Source organism: Montipora foliosa, chromosome 7, assembly GCF_036669935.1.
Source record: "Montipora foliosa isolate CH-2021 chromosome 7, ASM3666993v2, whole genome shotgun sequence".
NCBI lineage: Eukaryota > Metazoa > Cnidaria > Anthozoa > Scleractinia > Acroporidae > Montipora > Montipora foliosa.
The window spans coordinates 42,346,848-42,366,886 of record NC_090875.1 but is presented as its reverse complement, the minus strand read 5'-3'; the positions used below and the strand labels follow the sequence as shown (position 1 = coordinate 42,366,886).

General features: G+C 39.5%; 2 protein-coding genes across 2 annotated transcripts in view; one reads left to right on the top strand and one right to left on the bottom strand.

The window, feature by feature from the left end:
• Positions 1–6,758: 6,758 nt before the first annotated feature.
• LOC138010273 (uncharacterized) lies at positions 6,759–7,685 on the bottom strand. Its single transcript, XM_068857206.1, has one exon. The coding sequence runs from the start codon at positions 7,683–7,685 to the stop codon at positions 6,759–6,761; it is 927 nt and encodes a 308-aa protein (XP_068713307.1).
• Positions 7,686–13,140: 5,455 nt separating this feature from the next.
• LOC138009546 (uncharacterized) overlaps positions 13,141–20,039 on the top strand; it is a 57,436-nt gene continuing 50,537 nt past the window's right edge. Inside the window, exons 1-2 of the mRNA XM_068856616.1 lie at positions 13,141–13,251; positions 19,589–19,621. Of these exons, the coding sequence (XP_068712717.1) occupies positions 13,191–13,251; positions 19,589–19,621 (94 nt within the window). The 5' untranslated portion in view covers positions 13,141–13,190. The remainder of the gene's footprint in view (positions 13,252–19,588; positions 19,622–20,039) is intronic.

The window sequence follows — 20,039 nt, the reverse complement described above, 5'->3', positions numbered from 1 at the left end:
TTTTATCATTGTGCTTTAAATCAAGGGGGACAAGTTGTGGTATTGCTTGATTATCTGTTAAATCTTGAACAGTGATTAGCTATTAAATCTTCTTTTGCTGGTGCTGGTTCTGATGCAATGTTGCGGGGAAGTACAACAGGTAGTGGTTCTGCAACAGCATTACCAGTTTCACACCGCTCAAGAACTTGTGCAAGCAAGGTTGACAAATGCAGGTAAGATTTTATTGACTTATAGGCCTCACAACCCACCGTTTGTGAGCCTTTGGAAAGGAAGCCTTGTACCTTTCTTGACCAGCATGTTAGCCTGACTGCACCAAAGCTTCTGGTCTTTCAGCATTGGCATTGTTGTCTAAGGCCGCAAGTTGTGGCCTGGCAACCATGCCTTTGTATGAAAAAAGTTCCTGTTTTGAACAGTATTTCAGCATCATGGAGTGGTACACCTCTATTTTACCAGTGTGACAAAAGTCTGTTAGCTTAGCCAGGTCTTTGAGAAGCTTTGTGTTGAGGACAACTTCTACCAAAGCTAAGTGTGAGCAGGTGAACCTGGCTTAAGCCAACAGATGTTCTTTGCTTCTGATGACGGGATCCGCCTGTGACCACATTGATGAAAGAAGGTGTTGCCTGTCCACTTGTGCTTGTTTACTATATGATGTAGAGCAGATTTCCACTTCTCCCGCAAAAGGACCACATCTCCATCACAGGTTGCTGTACACCACCAAAGATGATTGGAAATGGATTGTATCCATGGCATCAATTCCTTGCAACCCTTCTGCTGTGCCTTACTAGCTAATTTTTTTACTACCCACTTCGATAGGTGCCAGACATCATATTGGTGGTTTATTTGAGGACGATCTTAATTCATGAGGCTGCTGATGGACACATGTCTGTCAGTGGCTATCCGGTCAATCTGCACCCTATCATCCTCTAGGCTTTCGATGCAGCGTTTGAAACCTTCCTTCTCCATGGCATTAGAGGAAGTGACCTCAGAAACCTGGACCACACTGAATGCCACCACTTTACCACTGTCGTCTTCCATAAGTATGTAAGTGCCATACTTGTCACTGTGTCTAGGGCTGTCACAACGCCTATTACCATTTAATTAATGGCACCCTTGTTAGCCAGCTCCTGCCTTACAATTTGTTGTTCGTTTTTCCATGCCTGGTTTAAAACTGGAAAAAGAAACCGCCGCTGGGTGTCATAGAAAACACTCTCACTGATAAATTGCAAGTTCAGGCATGATGCCAACCGGTTAACACTTGCAAAAGTGTTGCCTGTAAATAAAATTGAAGCTGCCAAGAGTACGTTTCCAACTGGTTTTCTTTTAATGATTGGTTGGGAGTCCCAGTGGGTGATGTGGCCATCAAGGCAAGTCATTTCAACAAAGGGCATTCTCCCAGTTGTTTTCTTTTTTTGGCCTGTTACTACTACACCACATTTGGGGCGACGTTTAAGCAACTGATCTAAACAGTTGCCAAAAACAAGATACTTTTATCTGTGTCAGAAGGTTCTAGTTCACCTTCTGATTCTCCCTCAAAGGACTCGTTTCCATCAGAGAGCAGGATTTTTTTGCCTTTTGAAAAGTTCCAGTTTGGGTCCTTATACTCATCATCAAAGTCATCATCATAGACTTCCTTGCCATTAAAGTCATTGTCAATGTTACTTTCAACAAGCGGGTCAACTTCAATTTCTGTATAAGGGGTAAGTGAATCTTCATTAACACCATAGGTAGGGTACAGCATGGGGACAGACATTAAATAGTTATGATCATGGGATATCTTCCATTCTTCAGCAGGAACAGTGGAACTTGCTTGAGCTTTTACTTGAGAACTGCCACTACTTGAAATTATCTGAAGCCACTGTAGTGGGTACATCATCAGTTTGTGTTGCAACACTGACAAGTATGATGGGATCAAAACAGCATTGAGTTGCTGTGGCAGACAGCGACCGGCACTCCTCAAACCTTGAAACTGAAGACGGAGCATTGTGAGGGGCACTGTATTCCAGTAATTCCATGTTTGATTCAGACTCTTGTGCCGGAGTGAGTGTACTTTCGGCAGGAGTACTCTGACCGTTATCAGGTTTCAACGGTTCTATAACTGCCTGTAGTAGAGCGAAAGGATTCCTCAATGAGTATAAATAAATGCTTGTGATGCATTCAATATACCCAGATACAACAAGCAGTTAATTGCTTGTGCATGTAGGAAACGAAATAATAATAATATCTCCCAACTTAATTTCGGCATTTTGATCGCTTTATTTGTTCAAACAAAATATACGTAGAAATACAGTCCATTGATGTATGACTATTTTTCTTTCGTCTCTGCATCAACATAATAACAGTTAAGGCGCATGTTTCATGCCCCGTTTTTACTTCAATTGTCTCACGTCTTAAAGTAATGGGGAAGCCAGCTTGTTATAACTTAATTATGAGCTTAAACGCGTTCAAAAGATAGCGGAAGATAGTGGTATTTTAGTAGCGGTAAATCGCATACGAATGCTTGACTTTATACTGAATGATTGAAATAACTATTCTTGAAGAAGAACGATAAACAAAATACACTAACTTTTTCGTGGCTTCGACGTCGAAGACGATTTTCGCTAGACAGCCTCGGCCTCTTCGTCGGAGGACGAAAGCAGAACTCCGTTGGTATAGCATCCTCCTTCAGTCTCCGTTTGCACTTTACTCCCGTGATCTGCGCACGTAAATTGACTCCAAAACTTTCTGCTGAAAAATGCTCGCTACAAACATAGCAGTTCTCAAGTGGAGGTATATTATTCCTTCTTATCCGTTGCAGCCATGCTTTCCGCTGCTGAGTATCTCGCGGCAACTTATGGTAACTAATGCCGTTGCTTTTGGCTGAGTAATTAACACATCCAGGAACACAGCAGTTTACCATATTGAGCTAGGATGTAAATGTAACTAGACAGTTGTTAGAAAATTAGCGCCTTAAAAATTTTAAAGTACACCAACGTACAAAGACAAGGTGCCGCAGAGAAGAAAACATCAGAATTCCCGCTAAACTTTGACGATGTGACGTCACAGGCAACTGCTGGTCAATACAACGCGGCTCAAAAAGCGTCCAAGAAGGCGGAAATCTAAACTCGATTTTCCTCTCCTCTTTAGCCAAAATATATACGTGACGAAAAACAAGAAGACTAAACAGGTAGTCAAAATGGAACCCTCCCTAACTGCCCTTTTTTCTGAAAAAAGTTCATTTTTACACCGGAGTTCCCCTTTAAAGAAGTTGCATGATATCTGTAGATAATAGGCAAGAAATGGATTAAAATCAAACTAGTTTCTTTGGCTTTCGGTAAAATGCAAATTTCAGCTTAACATTTGCCGTTTACCATAAAAACGGCGCTCAGTGTCCCTAATAACAACAAACAGTGTTGAAAGATTCGACTGACATTGTTACAAGGATCGAAATTATCTGGAAAGTTCGCAAAGGTCAATGTCAAGCAAGGTGTTGTTTCAAATTAAACTGGTAACAAGAGATGACGAAGAGAAAATGAAAGAAGCAGTAAAAGTTGTAAACAAGCGTTTAAAGAAAATCTGCAATCAAAACGGCTGGAACTTAATCGAGCACAAGAATATTGACGCTAAGGATTTAAACAACAGCAAACTGCACCTAAATGAAGCAGGTAATAAGAAGATCTGTAATAATCTTGCAAACGGTTTAGGTTTTGATTGATCTCTTGCATACAGGGATGTAGGACATGACAGCTCATTTCATCCAATTATTCAAACAAAGCTCGGAGATTTAGCATCTCTACTGAGAGAACCTCGTACCCATAATCAGGTCAAAATTTAACCTAGTCTTGGTATTCCATTTTGTCGGGTTTTTAAGATAGCTGCTCTCAATATAGCCAGCCTTTAGAGACATATCGACCAACTTAGATCCTATATGTGTACTAATGTGGTTGACTTCCTAGCCATGAACGAAACTCGCCTTAAGAACACTATCCTCAACGGTGAATTAAAAGTGCCAGGATATGATATCGAGAGAAAAGATAGAAATAGGTCAGCTGGCGGTGTAGCTCTTTACATGAGAAACACACTTCGTATTGCCCATCAGGAGAATGATCTTGAATTTCTATTCTGTATTGGAATATCTAAACCCAAGGTTTTTGTTGGAACATGGTATAGTTCACCTGGGTCTACCATAGAAACCATCGTAAAATTCCAATGTATCCTGCCCCGCCACTTGATCATGAAACCCAAAAGCTACTAGACACCTGCAATACATGCCAATATGTAATATGGTCAAATGATTACACAGCGTGCTTGCATAACCAATGACACCAGCAGTACAATTGAATTTCCTAAAGCAAACCCAAAGTTTAAAACAAGTAAGTGCTTTACAAACTTTCATATTAAACTGGCTTTAGAAAGGACCTTGCAGATGCCCTTTGGGACCTTGAAGCTGATCCAAGAAAGGCATGGGATAAATAGAAAAGTGTGGTCAATTACACTGCAGACAGTCATCCTCCATTAAAGAAAAAAGAGAATAAGGCGAAATACGTGTTGATAGGGAATCGGAAAAAAAAAACTTGGTCTATTACCTGATAATTTTACTTTTGAGGTAAATAACACAACCCTAGATAGGGCGACTCTTTATAAATCTCTTGGAGTCTTAGTCGATGAAAATCTCACTTGGAAAGGACATATTGAGTGTTTCGTTGTTCACGGTCCTTTAACACCATCTGTTTCAAACACAGGCTTATCACAGTTCCATTTTATTTCGTAGCGTACGTGAGGAGGGATGCGTTAGAAATCTAAGAAATAGGGACGTCATTATAAGTAATAATTACAAAGCAGAAACAAGGTCTGAAATATCAAATGCATAGTGACCCGGTGGCTTCTCGATCTGCTTCCGCTTACAACGAAAATGTTCACAATCTAACGAGCTACTGTGACGTAAACGTTTATAAGTTTAGAATCTTCATATTACAGTGATTAAATCATTAGCGTTAGTCTCGAACGACACACCCTCCCGCTCAAAAAAAAATTACAGATTTTGAGTTAATGATTAGAGTCAACAATCGATCAGTTTGATTTGTCTTTATTGTCCTCTTCTGGCAGTAATACTATGAGTCGGTGGACAGCTCGCTCAACAGTGACATAACCTCTCCCATCGCATTTAGTCACAGGTTCACCTGGCTTGGGATTCTTGTGCTGAACCTCAACCTTACGAACTTTTCCGTCTTTCCTTGGGTAAATTTTTGACGCTCTACAAAGTTACCACTGTCCCCTAATTTGGTTTGAGTCTTGCATCAAGACGATGTATCCAACAATCATATTTCGTCGTGCAGTGTGCCATTTTTGTCTCATAATAAGGCTGGGAAAGTAATATCTTGTCCATTTTTCCAAAAGTTGTTAAGGATGCCTTGAATGAATGCAAATCGATGTTGCGGGTTGGATGTAATTTTGAAAGGTCCACTGGGCACTCTGGCAGTTGATCTTCCTAATAAAAGGTCCTTGGGACATAAATATGTTCCATCATCGGGTAATGTTGGATGTCTACCAGTGGGTCTCTCATTAATCAAGATTGCGATTTGCGGTAATAGCTCTTTTGATTGATTTCACAAGAGCCTCCGAAACTCAGTTTTGCCAAGGAGCATCAGCTGTTGTGAATTCCCACTGGAAGCCTTCTATGGTTCCGAATGCTTTTAATTCTTCCCAGTCCCATCCTTTGGTAACACTTTTCAGTTCTTCATTAGCTACAACTAGCTAAGGTGCTCCTAAGCAGTTGAAGATAACTCCATACGCTTTTCCTGTCGTTCGTTTTCTTACTTCATCTTTAGTCTTGAAGGGACCAAACAAGTCAATAGCTGTGCAATGCCAGGCTGGAGAAGGCTTGAGTCTCTCCTCTGGAAGTTCACCCATTGCTTGCTCATTTAGTATTTTTTGTTTTTTTATCAAGCTTTCTGCATATTATACAGTTGTGTTTGATTGATTTCATCATCTTAAGTAACTTTGTAATCCAGAATTTGGAGCGAATTTTACTGGCAGTTGTTGATACTCCGTAATGTCCCCTGCTATGGACATGTTCTGCGTAGAGACGGGAGAAGCGATGCTCGTAAGGTAATAATATAACTTCACTTTTGTTGTAACTCATTTCCATCCAACTGGTGGCACGACCTCCCACGACATATATTCCATCTTTACGTAGGCGAGGGCTTAGACGTTTGTATTTTCCTGCTTTGAGTTCTTCCTGCATGTTCCTCTGAGCTTCTTTGATCCACAGCTCTTCAGCCTTCATGAGATCCTTTGTAGTGGGTTCCCTTTTGACATTAAAAGAATGTAGGTTTCGGATCTGTGTGATACATCGATAAAACTCGCGCTGTCACCCGTAGCAATCTCTTATAGTTGGAATAATTGTTTATGTTAATTCTGGCTACTATATCGTCCTTTATAACTGTAGTCGCAATTCTTACGGTTTTCATCATGTCCGGTAATTGTTGTTCAGCGTAATTACGACTTATTGGCCATACACTCTCGGGTTGGTTAAGGAATGTGGGTCCATCCTGCCAACTACTACCAAAACCAAGCTCGCTCGGTTTCTTGCCTCTCGTTAACCAATCGGCAATGTTATATACGCTCTCGACTCAGTACCAATCTTTAGGGTCAGTGTCTTCTTGAATTTCCCTTTTGAGTGTCGCGGCAAAGGTGTTGAAACCATAGGAATCCTTTTGAATCATAGCATGCACTATTTGTGAATCAACGATATGGTAGAATCTCTGGAAATGATATCTGCACTACTGTTGTACGAGAACTTTTAGTCGTTTGCTAATTATTGCTCCGCGTAGCTCTATGCGATCAATAGACATCTTCTTAATCGGGGCAAGACTTTTCTTGGACAGAATCAGGCTACTTTTAAACAGGCCACTTTTTAGTTCCCATCTTACGTAAGCACATGCGCCGAAGGCTTGGCTGGATCCATCGCTAAAGATAATCAATATAGGATCTCCGACTCTATCACGTGGCTTCATGCATCTCTTAAATTTGACATTGTCCATGTCACGTAGTTCTTTGAAGAACATTATCCAATCTCGCTTATTCTCCTCCGGGATAGGATCGTCCCAGTTCATCTTGATGTCGCCTGCCCATATCTGACGCATCATTACTTTCGCTCTCACTGTGAAAGGGCCTGCTAATCCGAGCGGATCGTGGATGCTGTTAACTTGTGAAAGAATAATGCGTTTCGTTAGCTGTCCTGGAATTTCGTAGGGGAACGGATTAGTCTTTAAATCTGTTTCGGTGCGCAACTTGTGTTTCTTACGTGAAAAGTTTAGTTTAACTTCAAAGCATAAGTAATCCTTAACTGGATTCCAGATTATTCCGAGGATTTTCTCTGTCGATGTATTTGGCTCACTAGGTATAGCCGTTTTGTCTTGATTTATAGGATCATCTGAAAATATCCAGCCCTTGACTTGGGATCCACCCTTGTTAATCAAATTCTCAATATCGCTGGCAATTGTTTGCGCTGTTTGTAGGTCCTCAGTGCTGTCAATGATGTCATCCATGTAAGTATTACCTTGGATAATTTGTGCAGCTGGCGGATACTTTTCTCTTACCATCTCAGCGGTTTTTCTTAGGGCTACTGCAGCAATGATGCTTGATGGCTTATCACGAAATGATACTCTTTGTATGATATATGTATCTGGGTCTCTTGTCGTGTCCATATCTCACCACAAGAATCGGTGGGTGTGCTGATCTGTTGGCTTCGTCTTCACGGTATGGTACATCTTCCTGATATCACCCATCAATGCTACTTGGTTCTCCCTAAACCGTATTAATACTCCCACTAGATTGTTGAGTACATCTGGACCTTTTGCCCAATATTCATTAAGTACTTGGCCCATGTACTTAGCGCTAATAGTGAACACTATTCTAACCGGTGTAGACTTCGAATCTGTTTTTAGAACTTCATGATGCGAGATCTAATGTATAGGGCCTTTGCAACTTTTTTGTTCTTCTTTACTGAGTTTACGAGCAACATCCCTTGCAACCATATCTTTTATTTGCGATATCGTAAATTTTGGCGTGCTGAGGGTTCTTGAGGAGCCTTTTCTCCGTAGAGATCAGCGTTGCCACGGCTACCTGCCTGTTATCTGGGAGGATCTTCCAAAGAGGATATCGACAGGCTTGTCGGTTTAAAGCGTATAAGTCCGACTGTACCGTTTCAAACAAGAGATGATCTTGTATAAAGCTCTTATCGTTCCCTAATTTGGCTATTCCAGCTGTGTGTGGGAATATGGAGAGAAACGACTATCAGAAAAACTCCAGAAAATCCAGTATAGAGTTGCTAGACTCCTGAACTTTTGTCAATTTTTCTGTTACTCATAAAGAATCTTAGCAGACACTATGTACTTGGCTCATTTGGCTCATCACGGTAAGGCGTGTCTTCTTCTGGGCTCGAATATTTGTAACGTAATGTTATTAATAGCTAAAAAGCCGCGTTTTTGACCGGTTTCTTTTCACTAAAAACATGTGTTTCACTAGTAAATAGTTGATGTTTTTGCTAGAAAGTGTAAGCAGCCTCAGTGATGGTTAAAATATACAGTTACGTCTATTTGAAATGCCTGACGAATCATCGAAGAAAAAGGGAACCACGGAGAAGGGTAGGAAACGAACAAGAGAGGGAAGCTCGCAACCGGATGAGGAAGACGCGTCCCACCAACATCACAAGCATGGATGCAAGAAGTGCCTCGAGGCTACAAACTCGAGGCTTTCCGGTATTGAAGAGAAACTCAACACGCTATTAGCTATACTGCCCGAGCTGGAAAATTATAAACAGAGGATTACTCTTCTTGAAGAAGAAAATAAAGCCCTCCAAACGAGTTTGGAAAACTCGCAAGCAGAGATAGAAGACATAAGAGCCCTCGTTGATGGTGTTAATCTTAAGCAAGAAGCAGCTAACACTTCTAGCCAACGCATCGAGCATGAAATCAAAGAGCTGCACCGCCGACATGTTTAACTCGAATGTCACAGTCGTAGAGGAAACTTGAAGTTCTTTGGAATAAAGGAACGTGAAAACGAAACAAACAATGACACTGAACTCGCCCTAAGAGGATTCATGCGTACGAAGCTAAAGATTCTTCCAGTCGACGAAAAAAACATTCATTTTGACAGAGTTCACAGAATTACGTCGCGCCATTCACAATCAAATGGGCGAAGTCTTAAACCAAGACCGATCATAGTTAGGCTGACGGATTTTCAAGATAAATTTTTTATTAAATCTTTCATAAAAAATCTCCCAACTGGTACCGGATTTGGAATATCCGACGATTTTCCTAAAGAACTTGACGAGGTAAGAAAGTTGTTATATCCGATACTAAAGGCGGCCAAGCTCGAGAAGAAAAATGCATACTTCAACGTTGAAAAGTTGATCATCGACGGTGCTCTTTACCGTGGTGAAGAAACATCTCAATTTTGTTTCTATGGGCGTTTAATGGACAATTAAGCTAAAATGAAAGTTAGAATGCAGTTTAGTTTATTTATTTATTTATTTTTTTCTACGGAACCACCTACTTGAGAGGTGCAGGTTACCACTTTCTATATCCAGTCAAAATGCTGTACAAAGCTTTAGGTAAGTCTGTAATAGTTATGTGTTTCTGTATGTGTTTCCGCATGTGCTTTCGTTTTAGCTTTCTCTCCTGTTATGTTGATCAACTTTGTTTCGATGCTAACGAGGTAATAAGAATCAAGTCTCGCCACAAATATCAACCGCACTGTGAGCATAATTCTAAAAAAACTATTTTCATTATTTCTTGGATACCCCGTCTATCCTGTTATTAGAAATCAAATGTATAAACTGTTATCACTTAACGTTAGAGGGCTAAACGGTTCGAGAAAGCGAAGACAAGTTTTTCGTTGGTTGCACCAACAGCAATCGGATAGTTGCAAGAAACTTATTCCTCGCCGGAATCCATCAAAAGATGAGAAACAGAATGGGGAGGCAAAATCGTGTCTAGTCATGGCTCCTCTCATAGTAGAGGGGTCATGATTTTATTGAAACCACGTCTTGACGTTGACTTCCAAAAAATTAATGCGGATAATTCTGGCAGTTGTACTTTAGCCGAGACTATTTTGGTGCTGGGAGGTGATTTTAACTGTACAATTAGCACTTCAGACAAAAAAGGCGGTAGACCGATAGATAGCAAAAAAGCCTGTCTCGACCAGCTTCAGTCGTTAATCAAAACACATAATTTACGTGATTCCTGGCGTTTCAAGAATCCAGATCAACCAGGCTTTACATGGGCTAACCCGTCAATGAAAATACAGTGTAGACTTGACTACTTCTTTATTTCAAAGCAGCAAAAAGATCACGTAAAGGATTGCAAAATACTTCCAACCATTTATTCAGATCACTCCGCCGTCGCTCTCTCCATGTCTTTAAACGAAAGTGAACTCCCTCGAGGGCGAGGGTTTTGGAAGTTTAACAACTCCTTACTGTCAGATACTAATTACGTGGAACTGTTAACATTTAAAATTCCAATGTTTGCAAAAAAGCATGAACAAGTCAACGAGAAAGGGTTGTACTGGGAAATGATTAAAATGGACATTCGTCCTTTTACAATAACTTTTTCAAAGAAGAAAGCTAAACGAAAACGTCACGAAGAATCAATTCTTTTGTCAGAAATGATGAGATTGCAAATCAAACTCCAGGCGTCATACAGCGATTCTCTTAAGACTCAGCTGGAGAGAATAAAATTCAAGCTTTCCAAAATTTCGGGTATTAAAACACGAGGAACAATCGTGCGTAGTAGAGCGCGTTTGTACGAGCATGGTGAGAGGAATGGTAAATACTTTTATAACTTAGAAAAAAGGAACCAAAAAAAGAAACATATAACGTCCTTAGTTAATAATGAAGGTGAAAAAATCACAAACCTGCAGGACATCCTGGAGGAAGAAGAACGCTTTTTCGAAGAGATTTACACATCAAGAAATATGGACCCCAACTGCTCAACTTTCAATGAGTTCTTTGAAACAGAAAATGCATTATCAGAAGAAATCGCGAAAACGTGCGAAGGTGTCATGTCGGTTCAGGAGTGTGAGCTTGCATTAAAAGCTATGGAAAACAAGAAAACTCTGGGCACGGACGGGCTGACGCCTGAATTCTATCGCTATTTTTGGAACCTGCTCGGTTCATTTATGGTAAGTAGCTTTAATTACGCCTTTCGAAACGGAACTCTTTCTATCTCTGAACGGCAAGGGATTATTTCCTTAATTCCGAAGAAGAAGAAGAATACCGAATATTTAAAAAACTGGCGGCCTGTATCTTTACTGAATGTAGACTATAAAATAGCGACGAAGACCATTTCTCTGCGCTTAGAGAAGATCTTGCCGAACTTAATTCATCCCTGTCAATCTGGATATGTTAAAGGAAGGTTCATTGGAGAAAGTATTAGGTTAATAGCAGATACAATGCATTTCACTAAAGCGAAGAATATTCCAGGGGTAGCCGTGTTTTTGGATTTTGAGAAAGCGTTTGACTCGATTGAGTGGAATTTTATTCATAGATGCCTCGAAACGTTTAATTTCGGTCTTGACCTCCGACAATGGATAAAAGTGTTTTATACAGATATCTCTAGTTGTGTTCTGAATAACGGATACGCCTCAAAACATTTTCATCTAGAACGCGGGGTGCGTCAAGGTTGCCCACTTTCCGGCACATTATTCGTTATTGCTGTTGAGTTTTTCGCCCAACGTATTAGACGCTCAAAAGAAATAAAAGGTATTCCAATAGATGAACATAATGAAGTTAAACTTTCGCAATATGCAGACGACACAACTGTACTTCTTTCTGATGCCCAGTCACTGTCAAGGTTATTTGATTTATTATCGCTTTTTGAAAGGTGCTCTGGTCTAAAACTAAATCAAACAAAATCTGAAATGTTATGGCTTGCCTCTATGCGTAAAAGAAAAGACACCATACATGATCTCCAATTGAGAGCCGAGCCAGTTTATGCGCTTGGCGCGCATTTTGCATATGATCTAGAGGTGTCTGAAAAGAAACATTTTTTTGACAAATTAGGATTTTTAAAGAAAACATTGAATATGTGGTCCCAAAGAGACCTCTCCATCGCTGGCAGGATAAATATAATTAAAACATTAGCACTTTCAAAACTTGTGTTTTTCTGCAGTGTCAGAAGAAGTAGAAGAAGTAGAAGAAGTAGAAGTAGAAGAAGTAGACAAGATTACGTTCGACTTTATTTGGGATCACAAGCCCGCCAAAATAAAAAAAACTACCCTTATCAAGCAAAAAACAGCTGGTGGCCTGGACATGAAGGATTTATCTCTCTTCGACAAAGCGCTTAAGTTAAATTGGGTGAAACGGTTATGCTCTAACTCAATTGCCCCATGGCAGTACATACCTAAATTGCAGCTAGCCGATGTTGGCGGTACAGAACTGTTTAAATGTAATTATGATTATAATCTCCTTGACCTAAACAACCATCTTCCTGCTTTCTACAAACAAATTATTTTCTACTGGCAGGACATCGCAACGGCCACACCTAAAAATAAAAATGAGGTTCTCTTGCAGCCAATCTGGAATAACGGATTTTTAACTGTGAATAAGAAAATGGTATTCTTTCCTCATTGGTATCAGGCAGGAATAAAACAAAGCTCGGATCTTTTTGACTCCTGTGAGGGCCATTTCCTCCCATTTAATTCTTTTTGCAGTAAATTCAATGTAAAATGTAACTTTTTACAATATTATAGCATTCTCTCTTCTATTCCCCAAAATTGGAAGAAACTATTGCAAGAATGTTCCAAAGACTCGGTCACGCCGCCCACCTCAATCCGTTCACTGTAAGGCAATATACAGTATCCTACTTTACCTTGAAGATCTACCTCCAGCAACTTCTGAGAAAAAACTTTTAGCGTCTGGCGTCGAGAAAAGTGTCTTGTCTAAAATCTACCTCCTACCATTCAAAGCCACGAGAGAAATTAAATTGACGATGTTCCAATACAAAATCATTCACCGAATTTTACCAACGAATAGCTTGTTTTATAAAATGAAAAAAGTTGCCTCGCCCTTCTGTGCCTTTTGTCCTTCTCAGTGTCAGACCCTGTGGCATTTGTTTGTAAACTGCAAGCACGCAAAGTCCTTTTGGGATGGATTCCAGGAGTGGTACTCAACCTCTAGTAATACGAAACTGCTTCTGTCAGAACTAGAGGTTATGTTCGGAATTATTTGCTGTCACAACTACTGTTTGGCCCTCAACCATCTTATTATTTTAGGTAAATATTTCTTATAGCTTGTTAACGCTTTAAATACCATAACGTACAATTTCGATGATTTTGCCCCACTTGTGCGCGAAAAAATTAATACAGAGAAATATATTGCAGTCACTTGTAATAAGGAGAAAGAATTTAGGAACAAATGGAAATTTTTTCTGTCCTTATAAAATTACATTGTGTCCTTCTACTTCTCAGCTTCTGTATTTTTATTTTCTTGCTATCTATTTATTTAACAACCTATTAAATTCTAGAAAACCAATACCCTACATAGTGGAAGTAACAAACAAAATTCTTATTAGTGACTCGAACAATTAAAATGTAAACAATTAGGTTGTAAACAGATCAACTATAATTCCATTTGACTAATGTTATGGTATTGTAACATGTATCGTATGTAGTGCAAGTTAATGTAGTGCAAGTATTGTGTAAGATGTAAGTACAAGTGTAAATCATGTAACATGTATCGTATGTAGTACAATAAAATAAAATAATAACAAAATAATTCTCTCTGGACAGTCTATATACAAGGAGCCTAGAAATGTGTCTCAAAGGAGTTTGCTTAATTTGCTCGTTGCGTGTCCTTGTTCCTTGACTTTAGGTGAAATGCAAATTTCAGCTTAACATTTGCCGTTTACCATAAACGCGCCGCTCAGTCTCCCTAATAACAACAAACAGTGTTGAAAGATTCGACTGACATTTTCCTTGGCGTAGATCTAAGATTCCTCGACTTCTCGCCCACAATAGCTGAATTTCCTCAGTGCTTTTACCATTTACACGCAAAAAACTAAATTCCTGGGTAAACTGTCAGATATCCTTTTGTTACCTTAGTACTTTATGTGAAAACAGCTTCATTTATAAACTAACGTTAAGTTACCAAACCATGGTTAGCTATAACCACTGTAAACGAATAAACCTCTCTCGCGAACGCACGGCTTCAGCCATCATGGTACAAAAAACCCAAGTGCAATGTATGTGTCTAAAATGATAGATGGTAGGATATGGAAAGTAAACCAGGAGAAAAAGAATACAATCTCAAGGAGCAAATCAAAATCTAGAGGGCTTAGGAATATCAATAATGGGTGCCGGGTTATTTAAGTATTGTAGGCAAAATTTCCTGGGGACGCAGCCCGCATAGGCTTTAATTTCGATAACGATTTCAATACTTAACAGTCTCTCTGCTGTTCAAAGGCATGACTTTCATGTATTCTGTACCTCAGATGGAGCCATATAGTTAGGACTCGGCTTTAGGCGTTTGGGGCTCGGACTGGTTTCTCGGGCTTTTGACTGCCCTGTTTAGCAAGATGGGCTCTTCTTTAAATCGTTGCAAATGAAAGTTAAGGGTTATTTTTACAATCCAAGGGCGAGTTTATATTTAAACAATTCATGTCCAACTGTTTAATTGAAGTTATAACTTTACTTGGGAAAGGCAAGATTCTGGCCATCTGTCAAATCTCAAGAACTCATCGTAGTATTCTTGCAGTTCCTAGTAATGCGGTCTTTTGCACATTCCCTGATCCTACCCATAAACCAATATTTTAAAGTGACTTATTCAGACCATTAGGGATTGCTCCCACGGCACAAAAATATTTTTCGTTAAGACTAAATCCAAGGATTCCGAGAAGATTTTCTTATTTAAGAATGCTAACATGGTGAAGTTTAATTCTAAAAGAAAGAAACAAAAGAGTGGTAAATTCTAAGATGAGATGGTAACGTGATCGTTGACAGTGATCCTTACCTTGAAATGTTTAACGCGGAGGAAAGTGAAACGGATGTCATGAAAGGCTCATCTCAACCAGTTGCCTTGTATTTCAAATTACTTGACCAGTCCGCTCGATACAAGCAACATAGCTAGGGACATGAACGGCTCACTGCCCATGATATTCTGGTTTCTGCGTTAGAAAGACAGGGCTGTAACATATTCAAATCATTAGCTCGCAAATTTAGCCTGAAGCTTTCAATGACGTTCCAGTGGATCCGAAACTGCTTCAAGAAAGCTTTAAGCTTGAGCTTTAAGGAAAGACTAAGTCATCCATTGCACCTTTCAGGTGATCTGCTTGGCCTTCTGGGCTACTAGATGTGGTCACTCTTTGTCGTATGCTTTGATATCGTTAATTTTGACTTCATTCATGTCGGAGTCCACCACGCAACAAATTAATTTTTAGTGCACTTAAAGGAGACTTCGATGTGAAGACGTTAATTAGGGATATGTCAGTGAGTCTGCTGTAGTATAAACTGACTTCTTAACAAACCAGATATTAAAATAAAAAAGACTATGAAACGGCTTACCATTAGTAGGCTCTTAGTTAGTCAAACCCGGAAAAAAGTCCTTATTTATCCCACAACCAGCTACGGGCCTTTTGGTCTCGTTCGACCGTCAAAAATTACACTGATTTCAACGACTAAGATTAAAATTTTAGAAGCTAATAATTACACATGTAGTATGGTATATATTGCCGGTAAAATCCGTTCTCATGCTGAATTCGTTTTTACCTAGGTTAAATTGGTGCTCCTCATTTTACCTACAATACTAGATATATTTATTCAAAGTTCGAGGGAGGCCTAACACTACTGTGAAGTTTTTGTACCCAATTATTCCATCAGGGATCAGCCCTAGTATTGGAATTGGGCCCACACGAGGACAGAGAAAAACTCTGACCAGGGTAGGATTTGAACCCACGTCCTTCGGATTAGATCACCGCTGCTCTACCGACTGAGCTACAAGGCCAGAACGGGAGCTGGCCGTGGGTATGTGAGATGTTATTTACAAGGACAAATTTGGCTCGGCCCAAGCCTAATTTTAGGTAATCGCTAGTTGTTGTCCTTCAGTAGCATTGGTCAGAGTTTTTCTCTGTCCTCGTGTGGGCCCAATTCCAATACTAGGGTTGATCCCTGATGGAATAATTGGGTACAAAAACTTCACAGTAGTGTTAGGCCTCCCTCGAACTTTGAATCATTACTCCAAATGCTACTGAAGGACAACAACTAGCGATTACCTAGATATATTTAGTTAAAATTTGAAAAACGATCTCTGGCTAAAATGATTAAAAACTACGAGCTTTCGACTGCCCGAACTGCAGTCTTCGACGGGTAAAATGAATGATAAGAAATCGATGAGAAAATTTAAATAAAAACGTACATTGCAAAATGATGAGAATGTAGAAAATTATGAATATTTGTTAAAAAGAATGTTGTATTGTCCAGGTAAAGGGCACGAATTGTTATCTGCGTTAGGTGTCACTGTGGTATGCCACGCTTCTAATGTTTTTCTCGTTCTTAAAGTGCCTTTGTCAATAACTGACGCCTTTTCGAAATCAATCAAGCAATATGTGTTGGAGAGTTTTTTAGAAGGCCAAATAATTATAAATACTATGTGGTGTGTAAAGGAACATCTTCAATACGCTGTGTACCGCATTTCCATGTAAAGTAGTTGACACAGTGCACTTTGATTAACGTAGCGTACACATGACATCGGTGGCTTTAATTGTTATCGAGATGAGAATCGAGCGAAATAAAGGCGATCTTCCTTGCACTGGTACTGATGTTGGCATTTGAAGGCGTGACAACGGTTAGCGAAGGAAAAAAAGCTAGAGAGGTGTGGTCGCTGACGTCTCGTGAGGTTCGGTGTGTATTTAATAATACACCAGTGGAACTGGCACCAACTCGAGAAGAATTTACAGGATGATTAAATTAAAATTGACTTTATGTATGCAAATTGAGAAGTGATTGTCAACGATTCACCGTGCGATTCACAAGACATACTTTAGCTCGATATGTAAGGGGCAAAGAGGTTCCAGGCATAAGAGCCATCCTGTCCCGAGGTTGTACTCTAAACTAGTTTGTAAATGTGAAATTTAAAAAAAAGTCCCTAACATTTCCTGCTATTGCGGCATGGTTCACCTTGATGAATCGTTTTTTTAAAGAAATGAACTGTTTATCTTTCACCTCACCGACGGTTTACCATGGTGAATGTGACGAGTATTGTAGGTTGAATACGCACTCAGATGAATTGAAGTAACTTTTTTTGGAGCCTGAATTAAGCCTAGAGAGAAATTAGGGTCAGGTTAGGATTAGTTTTGGTTATTTTACATGGATATCAATTGACTTATTATATAAAAGAAAATAATGAAAAGAACGGTGTTAGGTTGAGCATGCTCGTCGTTGTAGTGTAGTGGCACAGGACTATAGATCTGGAGGGTTCGAGTTCGAGTACCGGTTAGCAAGTGCATAGTGCAGTTCCTTGTTCCCTTACTATGTTGTAACGTTGAAACTGAATGGATAAGTATCTGATTACGGAAACAGATAAGATGATACGAAACATTAATAATATGTTTTGATATGCGTAAGACAGATCTTGAGGTAAGGTATAGGTGTTTTCAGTCCTTTTGAAGGAGTTGATAGTTGCTCTAAACTAGGTAGAGTGCATATTCAACCTACAGGTAAAATGAGGATCACCTATTTAACTTAGGTAAAAACGGATTTAACTTGAGACCGAATTTGACCGACAGCATATATTCTGTAATAACTTTGTCGTAGTTCAGTCAGACGTTGTCAACCGCTTTCGTTGTACAAAACACGAATAGTAGCTTCGAATAAACAAATCACTTCGTTGATTCTGCTTATATGGTTCTGATCGCAAAAATTCTCTGTTACTTATATTTTTAATTAAGTGAAAATCTTTCAGGGGAACCCAGCAAAGTGTGGTGCATGCGCATTTGCTCAAACATTTGAGACCAACAACTGTTGGCTCATTCTCGTCACCAGAGCCTCGGATCGACCCATAGAAGGACATGCCCCGTAGGGTTCTTATAGCCAAAAATGGGCTATATAAACCTTACGGCGCCAGCTCACTCCTAGTGCTAACATGAATGCACCTTCTGCGAATCTCAAGATATTCGTATTTCCTATCAGTGGAGCTCACTAATACAAGGATATTTTTGCGCGGTTTAAAACTATCCGGAGAAATTAGATCTTAGTAAGTACTCTCGGTATCAGAAAAGAAAATTAGGGGTTACCATGCATTTTCGAGAGGTAATTATGCTTCAATTTGAGAAAGAACGCCATACATTGCCTTGTATTTTAAATATTATTCATGAATTATCTTTGAAAAATGCGTGGTTACCCCCAATTTTCTTGTTGTATTTTGATAAAACTTGTTAAGATCTACATTTCCTGCATAATCATAAACCGGGGTAAAATATCTTTGAATAAGTAGTCACCGTCCTTAAATCTGAACAACAGGACTGAAGAAAAGCTGTTGTCTTTTAAATGGCACTCTCGACAAGAGGGATTTATGTTGAGTGCCTCTTGCATATTGGGACAATCTACGCTACCCTATGAAAGAGAGGCGAGTCGTGTACTTACACATTTATTGTTTCCTGGCAACGCTCGGGGACATGCAGTCCTCCTCACTTGATGGTTCATTCCTGTCCTCTGGCTCACAGAAAGGAAACAAGACCAGACCCTCGACCCGTTATTTCTCAAATCAGTCGTTTTTCTACATAATAGTGACAATTTAGGTTTTCAAACAAAAGGAAACAAGACCATTTTTCAAAAAAGAGAATGCAAGAATTTACGTTAACAGCCCCAATCCTTAAGGGCTATCTTTGTCTTTGGGTTTTCCTATCTGGACCAGGACTCTGTGCATTACGGTGCCGCTGTGAAGGCAGAACTTCGCTGCATGCAACAGAGACTATGAACGGACATTCTTGATGAATCTCGCTCCAATCAATCACAGGCGAAGTACTTATGTTGGGATCGGTTTCTAAATCATAATTACATGAAAAATGGCTTGATTTGTCACGAACTTACATCAGTTGGGTTTTTGATGAGAATGAATAGTGCTGGTGCTGATTGCGGCTTCTTTTAATACCAATGGTACATATAAACTTGACAAATTCGGTTCATATATTGAAATAATGATGTAATAACTACAATTACCACGTTTTGTGATGAATTATGAAATAGAATACCCAATTTTTTAGGTGGAGTGCTTTAAATGCCAAGCTTTCCTCAGGCTGTTATACAACCCACACTCCATGTTAGTGAAGATTTACTTAAATTAGTTATAGTTGTGGGATAGTACACGAAAGATTAGCTGCGCCACTTGGCATTTCCTGCATTCCATTTCATTGTTTGCCTCTAACGTTGTTTTCTTTTTCCAAATATTGAGCAAGACAGTGCAACTTTTCAGGAAATCCTTAAGATACGACAACGTAGAAACTGACTTGCGTAGCGCAAGAAATTTGTCTGTATAGCAAATATCAGGTAAATAAGATGAATCAAGAGTAATAATAAATGCATAAAGTTTTCAATATCCGTTCCTTTTTTTTTATTTCAGAACTTCGACAGAGGTTGGAAGCGCAACAACGAGGTATTGTGTCATGTTGGTTTTGTTGTTTCTGTGTAATAACTAGTAGAGTGGTGTATGATAAGAGGAAGGTTGGAGCCGGTGAGAACAGGAGGCCAATTTCTGAAACGGAAGTAACAATCCAAATGTAAAGGGTTTGGTATTTACTACTTCTGCTCATATAGTTAAAACTGTATCGGTGTGTACCAATATTCAATAGGCTATCGGTTTCAAACAACTTTATTCCGTTTGGAATCAGAAGCGCAGCGTATAATCGAAGCAATGACCAGTCAATACAATATGTAGTATGTAGTTCGAAATCTGCAAAGTAATACAAAACTGTCCATTTATGTTCTTGAGATAATAGAAAGAAGTATGAGAGAATATTTACTCGATGGCCTTCAGATAATGTCTTTTCACAGTTGTTTCTGTGTCAATTGGT